The following is a 20715-nucleotide window of genomic DNA, read 5'->3' on the forward strand; positions in this document are numbered from 1 at the left end:
TTGAAGATTATGTACAAGTCATCACCAATTAAGTTTTCATTTACAGGAAAAAAAAACTTGCATAATAAATACCTATTTTCTTATTCTATTGATTAAAATTGGTCAAAAATTGTCGTCTCCTTTTTCATAGACATTGGAAACACACCTTGGGAAAAAAGGATATCTTTGAGCAGTAATGACCGAGACGCCCTTCTCCGGTTTACTGGCACTCAAGGTACTAGGATATAATTTTGAATAAATAGTTACGTAGGGTTTTTTTCATTTCATAATGAATGTACTTTACTTGGGATGTAACAGTGTTTTACATTTAGTAGTTGAAATTGTTTTAATTGTACTGTTATGAAAATAAAGAATTTTACTGAACTACATTTGCAAAATTTTGAAATATGCATGCATCAATCCTAACAGGAAATAAACGATCATTTAATGGGTAAAACAAAGCACTTTTTTTATTTCTTTCATTTTCGTGTATTTTTGTTTGCCGTTTTAAAATTCAATTGACGATCAAATTTTTCTCCCTGGATTAAGGGTTCTCCAACAAGTATTTTCCAATCGTCAAGAAACCCTTCATTCTCAACTGCACTGCGGCAGAAGATACTCCAATGTTACCAGTGAGATGGTTGAGAAATGGTCAGCCATTCCTACCTGATGGTCAAAGAGTGTTCCCACGATCAAGTTCACTGGTGTTCTCTTCAATTCTGCCTGATGACAGTGGACATTACACCTGCATTGTTGGTGACAATCAAAAGGCAGAAAACGTCATAGTCGACGTCATCTTCCACGGTAAGCCGAAGTCTGATTTTCTCAAAATTTCGACGTTCAAGCATCTTTGTTTGAATGTAAAGAAAAAAGACAATAACTATCTCAAAAATCCATATAGCGAAAAACAAATTCAAAGCAGAGCAACAAAGACCTCTAAAACATAGAGATGGAATCAGATACCTAGGAGTAAGCATCCCTTGCCAACCGGTCGCACCTGCCATTGTCAAGATCGTGAAAAATGAAAGAAATCGTAATTAGTCCGGTGTATAAGAACCATTGTTTTATTTTCATGATATTCTTTTACAGTAGCAGTTTTTATGTTTTCTATAATTCTCTGTTGACCACCTTTCAAAGGCATTTCGATCCCATATACACGGTTTTTTTCTTGTAAAGTTATAACAACATAAGTGTGATCAAAGCTGAACATTTGTGATAGACACATCGAAAAATTGTGCTAGGATCTTAAATGAAGTGAAATTCACTGCATCCTAAAGATATATTTTCTGATGCCTTGGCACCCAAGACCAAGTTAAGGGAGATCCATAGTTTTAACGTAGCATTAAAAATTGAGACTGTCCTAATTCTTCAGTGAAAAAAATTCTGATTGATTATTGGTTAAAAGACAATGTTAGCCTAGCTTTGCGCAAAATGTTCAATACGAAATTTTACAAGATTAAAGACCACATTTTTTAGGAGCAGAGCTTCAATTTTAACATTTAAACATAACGTAAAAATGTTATTTCCTTAACTTTAGAATGAGGTGAAATATTAATGATAAATTTGTAAATTTACAATGTTTTAGAAAACACACATTGGGGGAAAGAAGTTTTGTACATGAATGATCCTTCTTCGAGATACTTGCAAAAGGAGAATGTGGGAAAAATATACTCTTATTGTCATTTTTAGATATGAGTGCGGAAGAAAACACACCAGCTCGTCCAATCTTGCGAAGACGATATCTTCTAACCTGTGGAATTACTTCTTTACGTCCAAACACACAAATCACATGGTTTAAAGATGGCCAACCTTTCAATGCCAACAATGACCGTGTGAGATTTATAGACAACAAGCGTGGAGTTCTGTTCACATCATTATTAGAGCAAGACAACGGAGAATATATGTGTATAGCAAACTATGGATCAAGCCGAGCTTCCTACACAACTACTGTGAATGCTGCTGAGGAAAAACTCCATGGTAAACAAACCTTTAAATTTATGTATGATATTTATAATATAAAGCACACAATCATATCCTTTGCAGATTTTCAATGTAATCATCATTGTTGTTTGCTGTTTTACCGAAACATTTTATCTTCAAGATGAGCTCGTAAATGATAAAAAAGCTACTTATTAATTGGTTAATTACGTTGCCTCCATTTAAGTGCAAGTGTTTTTATATAGATAATATTTCAGCAATCATTTCTAATTTACATTCATCGAAGTATGAATTTAAGCACATTCTTTTAATTTTAACTTTTATCAAAATAACTGTTCTCAAGACTGCAATATATTCTTTTAGAAATAATTACGGTACCCTTAGCTCCAACTGAACATCGAGCTCCAATAGCAGAAAGATTTACCTTGGAATGCGTCCTGTCGTCCGTGAGTGAAACGTTCCCTCCAATTTGGATGAAAGATGGAAGACCATTTGATAGAAGATCTGCCCCTCCAAATGTTTCATTCAGGGATAGATCAATTGTGTTTGACCCTCTTACACCGTCTGATGAAGGTCGCTATACATGTGCTTCCCAAGATGGAAGTGATCGGTATACATCTGAGCTCATTCCTGTTCCTAGAGTCTTCAATCCAACTGAAGGTCGGCCACTGAGTGTCCGGTGTCTGTTGCCCGGACGAGGCCCTGTCACCTGGACCAAGAACGGTCAGCCATTCCCGAGTGTAAACTCTCGAACCACCACTTTCTCTGATAATGGACGAACAATCACGTTTACTCCAGTTTCACCAAGAAATGATGGAGAATATCAGTGTATTTCCGCTAATGGTCAAAGATACCCACTGATGATTAAAGTAATCCCAACCATGTTGTTCCCTCAGAGCAAGAGTATTTTTGTTTTACAGTGTGCTCTTCGCGATATGAATTCCCGAAAAATGATAGTTTGGCTTAAAGATGGACAGGTATTTCGGCCAAGGCAAGACAGGGTATCATTTAATGTCGGCGATGGGGTCCGAGAGGTTATTTTTGATCCACTGTTGCCAGAAGACAGTGGTCGTTATGCTTGTGTTGACCCTGACAAAAATCAATATATGGTAAATGTCATTGTGGATGGCCGCACGGCTGCCCGACGTAATCTACAACCAACTGTCACACAAGCGTTCAGGATTTCATGTGACATTCCAGGAATTAGTCCATCCACAACTGTTTTCTGGTTGAAAGGACAGGAACTCTACACTCCACCGAGAGAGAGTATCAAATTTGAAGATGGAAATAAAGATATTTTGTTTGAATCAGTGATGCCAGAAGATTATGGCTCTTATACATGTGTAACCGCGGATGGCAGTGAACACTACACAATTAATCTTGATGTCCAAAGTGGTCCTGGGCACAGTAAGTTTCTCTTGTAGATCCACAGCTACAAATTTATCCAGATTTTCAAGCATTATTGTTCGATTCCAAAAAAAATATTTATATTTCTTACAGTTAATGGAAAAAAATATTTATATATTTTATGCTTAATGCAAATTCATATGATAAGAGAATGATTTAATTTTCGTATAATAGACAACATTATTGGCCTTTTACGCTGTTCTGGTTTTTATTTTGCATTTTATTTGAAATTGTAGAACACGTGAAAGTTGGAGTCACTGAAAGAGAAGTGTCAAAACCACCAGCAAAGTCCACTTTCATCATGAAGTGTGACATTCCGGGTCTCGAGCCTGGTGAACAGGTAGTGTGGTTGAAAGACCAGCAAGTCTTCAATCCCATGGGTGACCGTGTTAGGCTTGGCCCGCTTGGCCGTATTGCCACTTTTCTACCAGTTGAACCTGAAGATAGTGGCCTTTACACGTGTGTCTCAGAATTGTCTGGTACCACATTATCACAGATTGTTGAGGTCGGACCACCTTTATATCCAGGTTTGTGTTATCTTTCTTAGACCTGCATATTTTTATATATGAGTTATTGTTGTGTCGGAATTTGCAGAGCTTTGTAAAGAATTACAATTGGAAAGTTTTAACAATACAATAGTTAGAATTGTCGAGCTTATTGAACACACTGTGCTCCATCATAATTTTTTTAGTAAATTAGATACTTGCTGCTTTATTGGAGAAAGTCCTGTTTAATCACATTTGTTGTTTTTGATGTTAAAAAAAACCCCACGATGTTTCTTATTCTAACCATGTGTGAACGTCTATTAAGAATTCAAAATCAAATTATCAATCAAATTTATTGAAATACTTTCCATATAGAAGTTAAATCATGAAATAAAAATGCTTCGGTAAAATTAGATTTGAGGTTAACTATGAATCACAGAAAGATGTTTCTAAATTGACAAGCATAATAATTAATATAATATAAATTAATTATATGCTAAGCTTTATTGTAAATTGTTAAATAAGGATATAATTTGTATATAACAGGTGACTATACGATGGAGGTGTCTCCAGACTTCTACCGTCCAGTTGAGACAAAACCTTTTAGTCTTTATTGTAATATTCCCAACTACAATGGACGAGTTTTCTGGTTGAAGAACGGAAGAATTCTTAGAGTACCACCAGCTTCATCCATTTCATTGCACGATAACGATAGGAGAATTGACTTCGATGCAGTCATGCCTGGAGACAGTGGTTTCTATATGTGTGTAACGGATGACTTCAGTACATTTTATCCAGCAGCAGTGGATGTTTTACCTTTCCCCATATATCGTAATTATCTTATATAGTTTTACAGCAAATATTACAAGGAGAAACACAAAATATATTGGAATCCAAGCATAAGATTTCGAGGCATATATTCAAGTCTGTTTTGATGGTTTTTGCAAACACTCGCTCCAGAAAAGGTGCGGACCTTTGCACGCATTATAATAAGAAATCCTCATCATTTACTAGTTGTTGGGGTTTTTTGTTGACAAGTTGAAAAGAGTGTTGTTTATAAAAACAAAGCCTGTACTCAAGGTTAATGTTTAACACGCATTTGCTATTGAGATTTTTACAGCCATAATGATATACACTACAAGTCTCACCAGTATTTTTTAAAGCAAACTGTTAAAGCGTTTTAAAATAACAGGGGTAATGAAACTTCCATCAATCGGACTATTTGCATACAAGTTCAAGTAACAATGTTTACTGAGTAGATTTAATAGCTAATTCTCAAGGGAGAACATTTACGAAAATAAGCCATTATTTCTGTGTATGTGACATTAATTATTTTAATGAGCATCGTGCAGACATATCAGGTAAAATCTTATGATATTTCCCAGAGACACCCCCTCCCCTTCAAATAAACTGAAACAACTGACATTGAATCGGCAATGTTCAAACATTGGTTATACAATTAATTCCGACAGATATCATCTCCTTTTGCAGTTAAATTACTTTAGTTATTTTTTTTTCACCAGAATACCTGTCAACTTTGAGACCAGGAGATAGGTTACCGGCAAACTTAGATTACCTAAGAGTGCCAGCCGGAACTAGGCAGGAACTGGTTTGCAGAATTTCTAACCCGAGAGCGCCAATAGTATGGGAAAAGGATGGTCAGGTGTTACAGCAAATTGGAAGAGGAAGTATTTCAGCCCCTGTGTTCAATTCTATCACCAAGGCTGATTCCGGGGTGTATCGTTGTGTATCTGACGATCAAACATATACTGTTCTAGTCGATGTTGTACCACAACCAGTTCAAGGTACATGTACAAATGTAATTGTAACATTAGAAGTAAATGATCGTTGCTTATCTATATTGCATTTTATCTAATCACAAAATCTATAATTGTTTTGCAGAGTATTTACTTTTAAGTGATCGTCCGGATAATAAACCAAGTCTGCGATTACCGAACAGAATGCCAGATAAACCTCGACTGTCTCTTCCTGGTTCTCCAGAGGAGAAACTTCGTTACGCCGCCCCCGGAGAACAATATAGCCTTGTTTGCGATGTTCCCGATACAAGAAGCCGAATCTACTGGTTCAAGGATGGAGTGCCATATGCTTCACCGCGTCCAAATGTTATGGTGGACAATGACCAAGGTTTGATTCGGTTTGGAGCATTGACGGACGCAGATAATGGAGTTTATACTTGCGTAACAGCCAATGGAGAATCAACTTATTCAACAAGACTATCTATTAATCCTCGTCATAGGAAAGGTAACTCAACTTCACTATTCATAATTCAATATTTTCTATACTAGTATTTACAATTCTCCTTTAAAGTACATATATCTGGTTAAGTGTATGATTTTTCTTCAATCTAAATTTTTTTTCATTTTGCAGTAACGGTAAATTTAGCGGAGAGAGTTACATCGCAAGCCTTTGCCTTAGGTCGATTCCAACTTTTCTGCAACATTCCAACGTTAGATCCATTAGATGAAGTGGCATGGTACAAAGACAATCAGCTGTTTTTGCCTGCCGTCGGTAGAGACATAACATTCTCTGCTGAAGGTCGAAGTATAACGTTCGGTCGAATAAGGGAAACCGATGCCGGCGTATATACTTGTATTTCACAAAGAACTGGAGATGAAGTATCACAAGAGGTCATCGTTAGCCAACCAATCTATCCAGGTAGTTCACTTTATTACAACCCTTTTATAATTAGAAAACTGTGGAACCATTAAAATCGTTTGGTCTGACTTTATTTCGATATCTACTCTCATGTGTTCTTATCAAATGATATCGTTAATGATTTTTTGAAGCACGGTATATATTTGTAATGTATACGAGTAAATCATCAAAAATGCATCTCCTTGAACCTTTAAAAAGGCCAGTCCAAAAAAAAATATGACCAACAGGAGATGATTTTGCTCCACTGTGCATTGAAGAATTTGAAAATATAAACTACAAGCAGATTATGAGGAGAACAGTTAATAAAACTAAAATACTGAGTTAAAATACCCCTTCATCACTTTATATTTCTCACAGATTACTACAAAGTAGAGGTATCGCCTGGGTATTTCCGGCCCGTAGAGTCCAAACCATTCACGTTGCAGTGTCCAGGTACAGGGTCGTCTGTGCTATGGATAAAGGATGGTCGACCACTAGATGACAGACAGGGGCGACTTTCATTCTCGAACGGAAACAGACAGGTCATCTTCAGAAACATCTTAAGGGAAGACAGTGGGAACTATGCTTGCATTTCGCAGGACGGAAGAATACTTCATCTCTCGGCTGTGGATGTGGTTCCACAGGATGTCTACAGTGAGTTAATCAGTCATAGAGAAATAAATGAAAATGGCAATCCTTACAAGTCATTTTTTGCAGGATTTGTGTAAATGACCATGCATTTTATTTATCATCAAATCTCATTGCAATTTCTAAAAAATTAGCTAATCCAACATATGTTTAATGGCATGTCTTAAAATACACCCCTTTTAAAATTTAATCTAAAGAAAAAGGTTGATTGGCTTTCATACATTTAAAAATTACCAAAATATAATTGCAAATCGATGACAATTTTGTTTTCATTTCTTACATAGATTATATCATGGCACTGGGACCTCCAGACCGCCAGAACAACCAAAACCTCAATCTTCCTTCCAACCTGGGATACTTCAGACCAAGAAGTGGGGACATGTTTGAACTGTACTGCAACCTATCCGCTTCCGCCTTGAGACAACCTATTACCTGGACAAAAGACGATAATGTACTCCCAAGGGCAAGGAACCAGCGGGTTTTAGTGTTCCCGTCGATAACCGAGGAAGACGGAGGACATTATTCTTGCAAAGCTGGAAATTCTGAATACAATGCATTAGTAGATGTCAAGCCGAGAAGTGTACAAGGTAAAGATAATTTCTTATTATACTTTTAATACGTTTTAGATACTCTTCAACCATCACAATTTTGTTTATTTGTTCTTAAATTTATAGAGTATCTCCTGCTGAGTGACACAACAGATGAAAAGCCAACTCTTCTGTTACCCGATGCTATGGATGAAAGGCCAATGCTAGAACTTCCACTGGATGTCAGGGAAGATGCGAAAATCCAGACAAGGCCACCTGGAGTTGGCTATATCTTAGTCTGTGATCTGCCGCCCACTGTGGAATATAACGCTCCCATTAGGTGGTACAAAAACGGTGCCGCCTACGATATTCCAAACACAGGTCGTGTGTCCCTTTTGGAAAATGGCCGCGTTCTACAGTTCGCAACATTAAAGAAAGAGGACGCTGGACTTTACAGTTGTATTGCAGGAGATAATTTGGCTCTTTTTGCATCAAAGATTATCATCGCACCAGGTGCTGCTGGTGCTGGTGCTGGTAAGACAACATCTGCTTACTTTTCGGTTTTTTTTATATTTCCAGATTAAAATCTGTTTACGACACCTGATAAAGAAGATGCGAAAAAGTTATCGTTTAATTGTATTCTTACAAAAATGTTCGGCACTGTCGTGTTAACGCTAAGTACATGTAGGTTGTTCTATACTTAACATATCATATGGGTTCACTTATAAGTACAAGTAATAAAATAAATATAAAATTCTATTTAAATTCCTGTGAAATCATTAGATTTTACGGTGGCTCAATTTTGGTGTAATTTGTGGGGTACCTTTCAACGATGAATTTACATTTTCCGTTAATTAATAAAACAGGTTTATTAAGTCATATTTTTGTCAGTATAAAAAAATACACGAAAATACGCTCCCTCAACCATGTAAAATTTACGCAATCCACGAAAATTGGCCCACACGAAATGTTATGCTTCCATAGTAATTCAAAATATTTTCATCGCATAAAAACTTGTTTTAATTATTTATAGCACAGGAAGTCGATGCTCTTGCTTTAGCTAACAGACAACAACACAACATCCGAATCAACCAACAGTTTACGTTAGAGTGTGGAATCCCACGAACACTGCAGGAAGTTCCAATAATATGGCTAAAGAACGGAGCGCCGTTTGTCTCGCCTGATCGAAACAGAGTTCAAGTGAACCCTAGAAGTATCGTCTTTTCTCCTGTACAAACTGTGGACACGGGACGTTACACGTGTATGGCTATCGACAACTCCGCCTCCTTTACTTCTGCTCTCAATGTAATGGCGGCTGGAGCTAGAGGTAATTGTTACAATACATATATAAATACATGTATATATATATCTCCAAATCACAAAAGTATTTTCTCAGTGTCCGGTAAAAATATAATGAAAGAAAAAAAGCAACACTAACTGCAAAACATAAGCGCTTTCATTGTTTATTATATATATATATATATATATATATATATATATATATATATATATATATATATATATATATATATATATATATATATATATATAGTAAGACTCATCTCATTTCCTTCTGTTCTCAACGTAATAGAAAACTAACATGATACTTCCTCGATGGCCAAGGAAGATTGGCGGCATTTGTTTTTCTTCCAAAAATCGAAAAATACAATTAAAAGTCACAGGTATTCTCTCAGTACAATTTCAATATATTTCACAATTTCAGTTGGCGACACTCAGTTGTTGAATATTTGGCAACAACAATTCAGGCCCAGAGTTCTTGGAGCCTTTGAGCTGACCTGTGCATTACCAAACTTCGTTGACCCTTCCACTCCTGTGGTTTGGATGAAGAATGGCCGCCGTATGCCATTAGATACCTCTGGAAGAATAACATACAGAAATGGCAACAGGAAAATGATATTTTCTGAAATAACACCCGATGACAGAGGATGGTACACATGTGTTGCTTTAGACAATTCTGCTTCCTACACCTTGTCGCTGGCCGTGGATCTCGATGGATATACAGGTTACTCAAAATTACAAACTGTATACAGGGACATATTCACCCCTTTTATTGTCGCCCCGGTGCACATTCCTGTCAGAGTACACATTTAAAATCGGACAAATTCAGATCAATGTTTCAATCATTGTGTTGATTTGAGTCTCTATTTCTAAAGGTGCCTTGGCGAATTCAAACGGAGCAAAACCGTTTGCAAGGGTAGAAGGGCGAACATACAGTAACACGGGATGAATATAACCCTGCATGAATTATTTTATTTCTTGAATGTAGTCCCTTTAAATAACTCATTTTAGACCAATACAATGTATGTACATTTCATGTATATGTTTACTTTTTCACAGACTCCGACTCCATAGGAACAGCTCTACGTATATCCAACGCACAACTGGGAATGGTATTCGATCTACGATGTTTACTGACAGACACAGGAAAACCGATAACATGGACGAAGAACGGAGAACCACTTCAAAATGATCCAACCAATCGAAGGACTTTTAGAAACGGACTCTGGACCATTCGTTTTAACCCCCTTCGATCTAGTGATGCTGGATACTACACGTGTCGTTACGCGGACGGATCCATGTCCTATAGCACTGCTATAAGAGTTATTGGGGGCTCAGGATCAGGTACATTGTCCATATCTCAGTTGAAAACTTTGATAAATTATTCTTAAGAACCTCATATATACTGTATACCAACTTTTATGCGGGAACGAGAAATGTTAGCGAGAACCTTCGCGAATATGTTGTTGCCGCAAACCAGGCATAATCTGCATCTTGTATGTACATGTAAGTCTTTAAATGAACTACATCTTAAATTGCGAATATTAGTCGCCGCAAAACTCTGCAGAGAGGCAGTGAGAGTTGCAGAGTAAAGCTTTATGTGTTAACCAGTCAAGCCATCAAGTTAGTTTCAGGTGTATAGTGAGGGTTTTTGTATTGAAATAGAGAGCACTCGTTTTCTTGACAGTATTCAAATTCATTCTTATCATGTTATATTTCACAGATTTTAGAAGCATTCGTAATTTCTACCTGATGCAACTCGGCGGAAAGTTCGAACTTCGTTGTGGAATTCAGTCACGAGATCCAAACTTCGAGGTTATCTGGTTAAAAGACGGCCAGGTCTTTAATCCTCGACGATCCAGGGGCGTTTCATTTGCTAATGGCAACTCCAGAATCGTGTTTAACTCTTTGCTTCCAGAGGATGCTGGCTTCTATACCTGTATTAGTGGCGGACGCCGATATTTCTCACGATTATACATGTCAAATCCGATTCAACAAGGTCAGTTCAACTCCGATTTCAAAATTAAACCGTTGAACACGACTACTGGTAGATGGGTAGTTATTATCAATAAGTTGATTTTAACAGAAAACGACGATATATAGAAGAAAGTTTAAGGAAATTCGGGAGCAACAAGATTCGTTCTAGTTTAATTGTACAGTTCAGTTTAGTAGTATCATCTTTCGCATTTTGGAAAAGTAACATGATAGTAGTTTATAGTGATGTTTTGTGTTACATGAATTTAGGCACATATATAATATGTCTTAAATGTCAAAGGAAAACGATAATGGTATTGACCTGATTTTGCTAAACAAAAAAGATGGTCAAGTTTGTTTAATAATACCATGTCTTGGTTGAATCGTCTTTTTGATTGTTTGATTAAGTTTCGATATAATTAACAAATATGGAAAGACTTCTTCGTTAAGTTATAGGTAGGTCAAATTTTTTTTTTTTTTAAATTTTGCTTTATTTATCAGAAAGTATTGGTTGTGTGTCACAATGTGGAACCACGGCATCTTCGTGCTCTCTCCAGCTCAACTGTACGAACTACTTAATGTGTGAAGTCGACGGCAAAGACTGCAACTGCCGCGCCATGATGTGTCCGTTCGGAACTTTCTGGAATCCGGAGTCCCAAAGATGCACTTCTGCCAGGACAACACCTTGTGATAGTGGTAAAACCCAGTGTTTGTACTATGGTTAAGGGGGGTGTGCGGCCATCTTGTACATTTGAGGAAAAGAATTTTGGACTTTATATTTATTGCTTTTATATCTCTTGCCAACAGTTTTGGTCAGTTTTGGGGCAGAAACAAGCCAGTTCAAGAAACTTTTACATTCTTATCCTCAAATGCACAAGATGACCGCTCATCCCCCTAAGTCAGAATATGAATATTTATAACTAAGCAGAAGGTAAAATGAACAAAATCCCTTGCTAGAGAATTGATTATCACTTGAAAATAAATTATAACTCATTGGAACTATTTCCCTTGTTAATGCGTAAAGAAACTAAAGACCATGTATATATAAGATCGGAAAATTCATATTGCATGCTCTACGTAGGTGTTTAAGGCGTCACAGATGTAAATTATAGACATATGACTCAAAGATAAAAATTAAAAACTGTAATACCACTTTCAAAAAATTTACAATTTTGGTTAGAGTTGTCTGTTTCATTATGATACATGTTAAAATTAATGCATAATAAGTCCTGTTCTTATTCAACATCGATAATAGTCTATTCTCTTAATATACATGTATCTATGCTTAATGTTGTATGCTCCATGAAAATAACTTTTAATAATCGAAACATAATATGATCATTTTTCTACTTCGACATCAATACATACTTTATTCTACGTGTCAGTATTATTGAACCATATGCATGATATGAAAATTTTTACATCAAAAACATTTATCTATGCTTCATGTTCTGTGTCCGGGTCAATGGTTTTCAACTTTATGCATGATTTGACTCACTTTTGTCTAGAGCCATCCATTCATTACATATGCCTCATTTCAATTTATTTAAAATACATGTATGACATGACTGCAGTTTCTTTTTTGATTCTTCATTCTTAATGTAAATAATTTAAAATCGTTTTTAAATTCACACGTACATTACTCACAATTCATACTGTGCATCTGTTTATAATTCATGCCTCGTGTCAATTAATTTTAAATCAAGGCATGGTGTGTCTCGTTTCATTTTATTCTTCATCGTTTCATATTTCATGTTCCGCCTCAATATGCTTTAGATCCATGCCGCATGCTTCCTGCCCGATCCACTTACCCGAGTGACTACAACTGTCGCAGTTTCTACCGATGTTCCAACACAGGAAATTCTGTGCCGATGTGCTGCAATGCTTTATTCAAATATGACCACAGGACCATGTCGTGTCAGCCTGACAGTAGATGTAATATAGGGTGTAGAGAGAGACAAATCATTGTCAGTGAACCTTCTATCAGACTCAGTAAGTAGTGATTAATATATATTAATTTTACGCTACGATTTGTAAGATTTTGTTAAAGGCATCAATTTGATATGGGCATATGAAAAAAGCCATTAAAAACTTATCATGACAGATATATTCAAATCACCCTTTTTTGTGACGAGTCATTGTCTTATCCTATTTTGATTATAAAAGATTTATATTACGGATCAAACATTTTAAAATTGTACATTGTACTTCATTATGAAACTATGATAAATAGAAATTGAATTCGAATGGTACCTGTATGTTTTCTTCAAAGCAACATAGTTAAATGCACAAAATAACATAATACATTTTTTTTCATATTCTGATATTATTTATATTATTTTATGGCAATTCGTGTAGAAGAAATGTCAGCTTGACGCCTATGTGGCCGTTCAGGTCTTTGATCAAAACGTTACTTTAATCCATGATTTCTTTTTTTAGATAAACCTAATGGTATGAATCTACAAGAAATTATTGTTAGCGCCCTCGGGTGCTACTATCTTCTTTGGTTTTTGTTTGTTTTTTGTTTGTTTGTTTCTTTGTTTGGGTTGTTTTTCTTTGCTGGAGTTACGCATGCTTAGAGTCACGAACAGAATTCTGGGAAATATGCGCTCATGCTGTAGTTTATTTGTATGTGATTAATTTTTGATTGCGCATGTTACAGCTATATCTCACTTTGCCACGTGAGGAAATTTTTCATTGTGCTTTATTAAAACACATGTTCTGTACACAGAAGTAAGGTTTGGGTTTTCGGCGTAATTTATTAACTTACTATAGTGTTTGTCTTCACCTTCTTAATTATGAACTTTAACAATGAAACGTCTATGTAGACAATGGATTTCTCGATTTCTATCATTTATTACAGCCAGCTGCGCTAGCTTCCTAATTTTTTTTTTAAAAGACAAGCTTGTAGGATTTTCACCGTCATCAATGATCATATTTACATCTAAAAAGAAATGTGAGAATTTTTTTTCTTTAAATTAAATCTGACTTGAACTACTTCGTTCTATTCTTCAGTAACCGTTAGGCCACAAGGAGGGGAGTGTTTCCTTCGGGCCGTGCCCGGAAAACCGAATACATACTACAATGTCGCTTCCGGCAGCACCCATTCCTGCCCGTCAGGAACAGTATTCAATGAGCGAGACTGCGTCTGTGAGAATTCCTTTACTCTCACCCACATTCAGAAACAAACATCTGCTCTTGTCAAAGGTATTGAAGTGCAATGTATAGTTGATATTTCTTTCGTATTGTGAAAGGGTATTAATGGACAATGAAATATATATATTTCTCTCTTTCTTTTGATTTTTTCTTTTATCCATTCCATTCATATCCCCTCTCTTTCTCTCTCTCTCTCTCTCTCTCTCTCTCTCTCTCTCTCTCTCTCTCTCTCTCTCTCTCTCTCTCTCTCTCTCTCTCTGAGATAGTTTAGAGCTGACTAGCCATATTATTTTTTTCTAGCTTATCTTTGGATAAAATTTATTTCAACTACATCATTGATTAACTGAGTTAAATTGCGTATTTTAATACATCTTTATTCTGTGTTCAGAGTGCCATATGCTGCTACAAATGGTATTCGGTAGAGGATACGTCCGCAACATCTCCCCTCATGGCGTATATACCGACATTATAGACGTCGACATCTCAGACTCGGGTAATCTCAAAACACCTGTTGGAGTGTTCAACGGAAAGACGTCGTCAATATCCACGCCGCGTTTCATCAACGATGAAATCGAGGCTATTTACGTCACTTTCAACTTCCTGGAAAAAGATGGCGGCGACTACCAAGTGCTGTTCTCGAACTGTGGTGCCCTGACCGTTCCCTACACCGTGCCTGGGGTACCGGGTAAACGGACGTCGTCTGTCGAGATACTGCTGGACAAGAGGAGACAGGAGATCATTTTCATTGGAAAGACAGACGATGTCGCTATTAATTCTGTTATCTCTAGAGTCCCGTATAGTGTAAGTTCACGATCGTTGACGGATTTCAGAAAGTGTTTCTTTAAGGGATGTGCGGCCATCTTGTCCATTTGTAATTTATATATATCGGACAGAAACATGCAAGTTCAAGAAATGTTTACAATTTTAACATCATATGTACGGAATGGTCACACATCTCCCTTAAGGAGGCTACGACCAATCAGCGGTCGAATAAACCATCTTAAATATTTTCTTTTTCATATTGGCATTGATACAAATCTGTTCCAAACCCAATAGATGATCGAATAATAATTGCATTTTCTATTCCTTACATTGGATGCCTCCGATTTCCGTAAATAATTGTACTTATAAATGTTTTTCTTTTATTCGTTTAGGCGAACCAATGGAATAAGGTGGAGCTAACGTTTGATGGCTATAAACTTAAGGGCGTTGTGACGTCAGATATAAACGGTACACCCGTGAGGGAGGTCATCGTAGAACCTCTGATGGGTAAGTTTAAAGTTCAGGGAGTACTCTGGTTTTGGGATACGTGGATTTTGGTTTACAACGTGAATCCAGAAATGATTGATCTTGAGTTGATTCACTATTGCTGGAGAGGGGGGGGGGGTTGAAAGGGGAGGGGGGAGTTCGTAAAGAAATTTTTCTACAGAACTTCTTGAATACAGAAAAATGTCTGAAATGAAAATAAAGCATGGTACAGTTCTTTTATGATGCTACAATACCGAACAAGAGCATCAGTAATTTTTACTACGTGTAGATTGACGTATCACATCTTTGATTGTCACTTACTAATGTTGTATATGTTTACTGTTCTGATAGTAATATTTTTGTGCATTATGTTCGGGAGAGAGGTCAAGTAAGCATTAATAGTTGATCGTTTGAAACTCTATTGGACGGACTAATGTTGAAAGTTCTGTTTGGTTTTTTATTACGTATGATTTAAAGAGTGCTGAATAGTCTTGGCCATTTTCAGACTTTATTGATCTTCTTGATGTGACGTACAAATGTACGCTTTTAAGAGTGCTAAAAAATCGTGACCGTTTTTATACTTTATTTATCTTCCTAAAAAGAAAGAGTTTTGGTCATTTCAGAGTATTTCAATTATCTTCAAAAGATAAGTTCTTTATAAAGATTTGGAAAACTATTCAAATCTTAAGTAAAAATACTTGATTTTTTTTCAATTGCTAAATAATCACATCTCAACTTTAAACGTAGATCTTAATGGTAATTTGTTCAGTATCATAATGATAATTTGTTGACTATCCTAATGGTAATTTGCTGACTATCCATCCTCTTTAAAGTCGTTCTTCATTTTGTGTCTGTACAGGACGGTTGATTCCTTCTCCCATTGTGACGTCATTAGGAAGGTGTTCAGACAATAATGCATTCAGAGGTTACATGGATAAGGTAGGAGCATACAGCATATTAAACTTCAGTTCTAGAATTATATTTTTCCTATTTTCATAAATTCATAATCATTTCATCTTCTTTTTTTTTGGCATTTAAAAGATTTTGAAAGTTATATTTTATAAGAGAAATAATTTAATTTCTTTTTAATATTTTTTTCAGATTAAAGTCTCAAACTGCATTCCCCTTGGACTAAGTCTTCTCCAATAATAAAAGAAATAAGAGATCGCAGCATAGTGCAGCATATTATCATGCTACATAATATATAGACAATTTTTACATGTTATATATATAGATACATATTGTCCGTTTTTGTCAAGAACATGTGAATTAATCTTATGGAAACAATCACCATTTGTGTCATTTTTCACTGTTTTTTCTCATTATTCATTACAATTCCAATTAAAAAAACATGTGTATACTAAAATGTGTTAGCTTTGTTTTTAAGGGCTTCTGTAAGAAGTCATATAAATATGAAATATGATTGTACATTATCGGAAACATGTATCAAGAGATTAAAGTACAATACTTATATATTCTCTGCTGGTCATTTATAAAAAAAAAAGAGGAGAAGTTATTTATACTTTAACGAACTTTCGCTAGAGCATTGATTTTGACCAAAAAAAAAGGTTTTTAACAAAGAGAAACGTTTCTGCCTGTATCGTTCATTGTTTTTGTTCAAAGATGCTACGTGCCGTAATGTAGTCGCCTAATAAACTCTATCCTGCAAAATAATGCGTAGATGTTTTAAAAAACTCAAAGATTCGAAAAAAATTAATTAAAACAGAATGGATTGTTATTCGGTTTTTTTCCGTCACAGTACCAACACAATTAGAATCGGATTCCTTCAGAAACAGAGAAAATACTCAGTAAATGCATTCGTATAAATTCGAAAGCTATTGAATTCCTTTGACTATAAAATTGTAGCGATTTTGGCTTAATCCCCCATTTTCACTGAGTTGCTTTTAAAGCCATTCAATTTCACGGAGCAGTGGCATAGCATGCATTGAGAGGATATCATAGCGCTTTTATGATAACGTTATTATTGATCTATACATATGTATGCAAGAGAAGGACGAGCTTATTAAGTCTTTGGACATATTGAATTCTACTGGGGTTTTTTTTCTTGTTCTTCATTATTCTGTGTTTTATCAGTTTTTTTATTGATCATGGAATATAGTGTATTAACGAGATTTTTTTTAATTGATATCATGGCGCTTTCATGATAACGTTATCAATCTTAAATATATACCGGAGAATGGCGAGTTCATTAGGTATTTGGAATTCTGTCACTTCTGAAAATAATGACATTGATTTCTACGGGATTTTTTATCTTTATTATTCTGTGTTTTCTATTTATTATTGAGTATAAAAGAGAAAAAAAAATTATTGTTGATTTTGATTTTTTTTTTTAGCAGCTATGTGTATTGAATTAAATCAAAATAGAGTTTTTGCAAAAATAATTTTCGAATTCCTAATTATTAAATTCTTACCCCCAAATGTTTAACTAAATAACTTCTACTTGTAAATGTGCCATTTAAAATGTGGTTATTTCTAAAATACACTTGAGATACACTTGGTTTACAATAATTCTATATACACTTTAGATGCACTTATTTTACAGTACGTAATTCTATATACACTTGAGATACACTTAGTTTACAGTATTTCTATACACACTTGAGATACACTTAGTTTACAGTAATTCTATATGCACTTGAGATTATATGTAGTTAACAGTAATTCTATATACACTTGAGAGAGTAAACAGTAATTATATATACACTTGAGTGGGTTAATGTAATTGTTTTTACACTTGAGATAAAAGTCATTCTGAATATACAATGTTGATTTCATGAACTCGGTTTCTTCAATTGTTCGAATTCTTTGTTTATTATATTTTGCTCAATGCATTGCCTTTCCCGTCTTCAGATTTCGCGTCCTTTTCTGTCAGCATGGTAATAACTTTTTCGGCGGTCGGTCTCTGGAAAGGGTCCTTCTTGCACATCTTGGCAGCAATATATTTAAGCTGCAAATGAAATAAAATATTAAATATCCATAGTATCCTTTGTAAAACTTAAAATGAGGCTTGAAATGGTTCTCTCTCTCTCTCTCTCTCTCTCTCTCTCTCTCTCTCTCTCTCTCTCTCTCTGAATTAAACACCATGTCATTTTTGGTGATCAACGTAAAATATGCCTTTAAAAGATTAGCATTTACCAACGAATATATATAAATCGAACGATTTTTATATATAGTTTAGTCACAGCAAGAGTAGAGTATCAAACATTTTCAGTGTGCAGCGCGGTTTACAACGACGGATGATAATGATAGTTTGCTTTCATGTGATTTGCTTTCATGCTTTAATTTTGTGTGTGCAATGCAGTGTACCATTTATATCCGTTGAAAAACCAGACGCTGGTTATATGCTGTCGAAAGCTTTACATGAAAGTGGTTTTATCGGGATTTCTAAATTTCATATTTAATATTAATATTCATTTAGAGCTGATCACAGTTTTTCCCCATAGAGAATTACCGTACATGTGCAAACAAAAACACAGCAATTTATATGTGTACCATGTCAAAAATAAAATAAAATACTGATGCCTTTAAGAAGCATTTGCCTATTGATGTTATCTGGAGAATAATAACCTGACAGTTGATAGATTTAAGACAGTATATATATCAAATACCGTTGAACAACACTTTGTCAACTACATGTTTATCATTAATATTTTCAAATTCATAAAAATTATGCTTTAGCTATAAACAATTTAGAAAAGTGTAATATCATATCATTATTGAAATGCACAAGTTCCAACGTACATGTGCCACACTAATGTATGGGGTAAAAAGATGACAGGTATATAAAAAAATAAAAAGGATTGTTTTCACTTAACGCTTTATTCATAATTGAAATTTACCAAGAAGAGTTATCTCTCTTTTCAATGGGTCATTCATCCTTAAGTAAATGCATATATAACGATCGCCATTTGTGATTTGTTTGATAGAGGGTTTTGATAGTTTATAATTGATGCTATTCAGTCAATTGTATTCTAGCGAGCAGTGTGCAAACCCACTTAACATTATCATATATTTGTACTGTGGCTCTTTTATGTTATAATTTTAGATATTTTAGAAAGGGCTTTTTGTTTAGAGTTTATGATAGTTAATTCATTGTCCCGTTTTCATATATAGTTTCCTCTTTATATCCCTTATAAGATGACATCAATTTTTTTTCTTTGAAGATAAGGTTTTAAAACATTAACCACAGTGGAAAGTCTGTTTGTTAATTGTACTTTGTTACACATCATGCATGACTGGTATTAGGTAAACAGAATGATAACAGTTTCTGAATCCGCAACAAAAGGTTCCATTGTCATTTGAATCAGGCCAATTTTGAAATCTTACGTAAATTAATGGAACTCCTATGAAATGCAGTATCATGACTACTTTTTCTAAATACATAAAATAAATACTATGAATTAGTTATTGTGCAGAATTATAAAATACAATTTCTATTAATATAAACTTTTCCAATGGATATAAAAATCCTGTGAAACTCAGCCATACCGAACCATTTATTTTCAACAGTTTTTGAATTTTCATGGGTTGTATAAAACAACCACGACGGTCAATTATAAAATCGAGAAAAAAATAGAAGCCAGAAAATCCCGTAAAACAGTAATATCACAAAAAATGTGTAGATATAATAATATGAATAAAACATTTACCAGAGACAATGTCCTCTGTTCCATTTCTAGGTCCGCCTGCGATGAAGTTACGATTTTATCCGACATGTTTTTTCCTATACAGTTGCTTCGATCCTCAAAGTTTTAAATGAGTAATCTAGTGTGTGGGAATTTATAGCAAAATCAATGACATTATAATGTCGACAAAGGTTAATAATGGGATTACTATTTAAAGCATGCGTATATCACCGCGCGCAATGTGTGTTTAATATAATTATGTTTCAAATTATGATAAATGAATATATCATGAACCAGATTACTTTAAATATATTCACTCCTATACAATCAAATTGGTACATGAGGTACATTATAACTTAGGGTATACATAAAAGACACTTTCGATCGATTTGAATACTCTAAAAAAGGAAAATGTCATCTTTTAACTTACGGTTTTTCTTGTTAAATCGAACATTGTGTTTCCGATTCAATAGGACGTCGAAACGATCTTTAGTTTGCGCTGCTATAATTATAATGACTGAGGATGAAGATTTCGACATGCCAGATCAGGATTTTTCATTTGTTACACTATATATGTGCAACTTGCGATGATATGTAACTAAAGAACATTTAATGAGCTTTCTTTAACACTACATCCTATTAATTCGCATAATTTTATTATGGTGTTTGCTATTGCTTTTTTGTATTGAATTTCCAAATTTGAAAAATACATGGAATAAGATAATAAAATAGTTTACGCCATATTATGAATCG

The 20715-nt window shown here is 34.9% G+C and overlaps 1 protein-coding gene and 1 long non-coding RNA gene across 16 annotated transcripts in view; one reads left to right on the top strand and one right to left on the bottom strand.

Annotated features, from left to right (window-relative positions):
* Positions 1-16885, top strand: part of LOC128162900 (hemicentin-1-like) — a 90403-nt gene extending 73518 nt beyond the window's left edge. For 10 of the 15 annotated variants that reach the window (XM_052826308.1, XM_052826314.1, XM_052826309.1 and 7 more), the window contains 23 exons: positions 131-214; positions 529-783; positions 1669-1956; positions 2281-3324; positions 3561-3851; positions 4356-4640; positions 5333-5614; positions 5712-6071; positions 6198-6485; positions 6843-7118; positions 7397-7699; positions 7787-8173; positions 8673-8966; positions 9363-9662; positions 9998-10282; positions 10662-10937; positions 11414-11608; positions 12689-12904; positions 13928-14119; positions 14457-14869; positions 15223-15337; positions 16176-16255; positions 16418-16856. In XM_052826308.1, coding sequence (XP_052682268.1) covers positions 131-214; positions 529-783; positions 1669-1956; positions 2281-3324; positions 3561-3851; positions 4356-4640; positions 5333-5614; positions 5712-6071; positions 6198-6485; positions 6843-7118; positions 7397-7699; positions 7787-8173; positions 8673-8966; positions 9363-9662; positions 9998-10282; positions 10662-10937; positions 11414-11608; positions 12689-12904; positions 13928-14119; positions 14457-14869; positions 15223-15337; positions 16176-16255; positions 16418-16465 — 6557 coding nt within the window. In that variant the 3' untranslated portion in view covers positions 16466-16856. Of the gene's footprint in view, positions 1-130; positions 215-528; positions 784-1668; positions 1957-2280; positions 3325-3560; positions 3852-4355; positions 4641-5332; positions 5615-5711; positions 6072-6197; positions 6486-6842; positions 7119-7396; positions 7700-7786; positions 8174-8672; positions 8967-9362; positions 9663-9997; positions 10283-10661; positions 10938-11413; positions 11609-12688; positions 12905-13927; positions 14120-14456; positions 14870-15222; positions 15338-16175; positions 16256-16417 lie in introns of all 15 variants that reach the window. The other 5 variants (XM_052826319.1, XM_052826320.1, XM_052826307.1 and 2 more) reach the window with 4 other exon arrangements.
* A 785-nt stretch (positions 16886-17670) lies between these two features.
* LOC128162902 (uncharacterized) lies at positions 17671-20421 on the bottom strand. Its single transcript, XR_008240734.1, has 3 exons — positions 20393-20421; positions 19987-20101; positions 17671-18284 (listed from the first exon to the last, which is right to left on the bottom strand). It is a non-coding gene; the product is annotated as an uncharacterized LOC128162902 (long non-coding RNA).
* Positions 20422-20715: the final 294 nt, after the last annotated feature.

Source organism: Crassostrea angulata, chromosome 9, assembly GCF_025612915.1.
Source record: "Crassostrea angulata isolate pt1a10 chromosome 9, ASM2561291v2, whole genome shotgun sequence".
Lineage (NCBI taxonomy): Eukaryota > Metazoa > Mollusca > Bivalvia > Ostreida > Ostreidae > Magallana > Magallana angulata.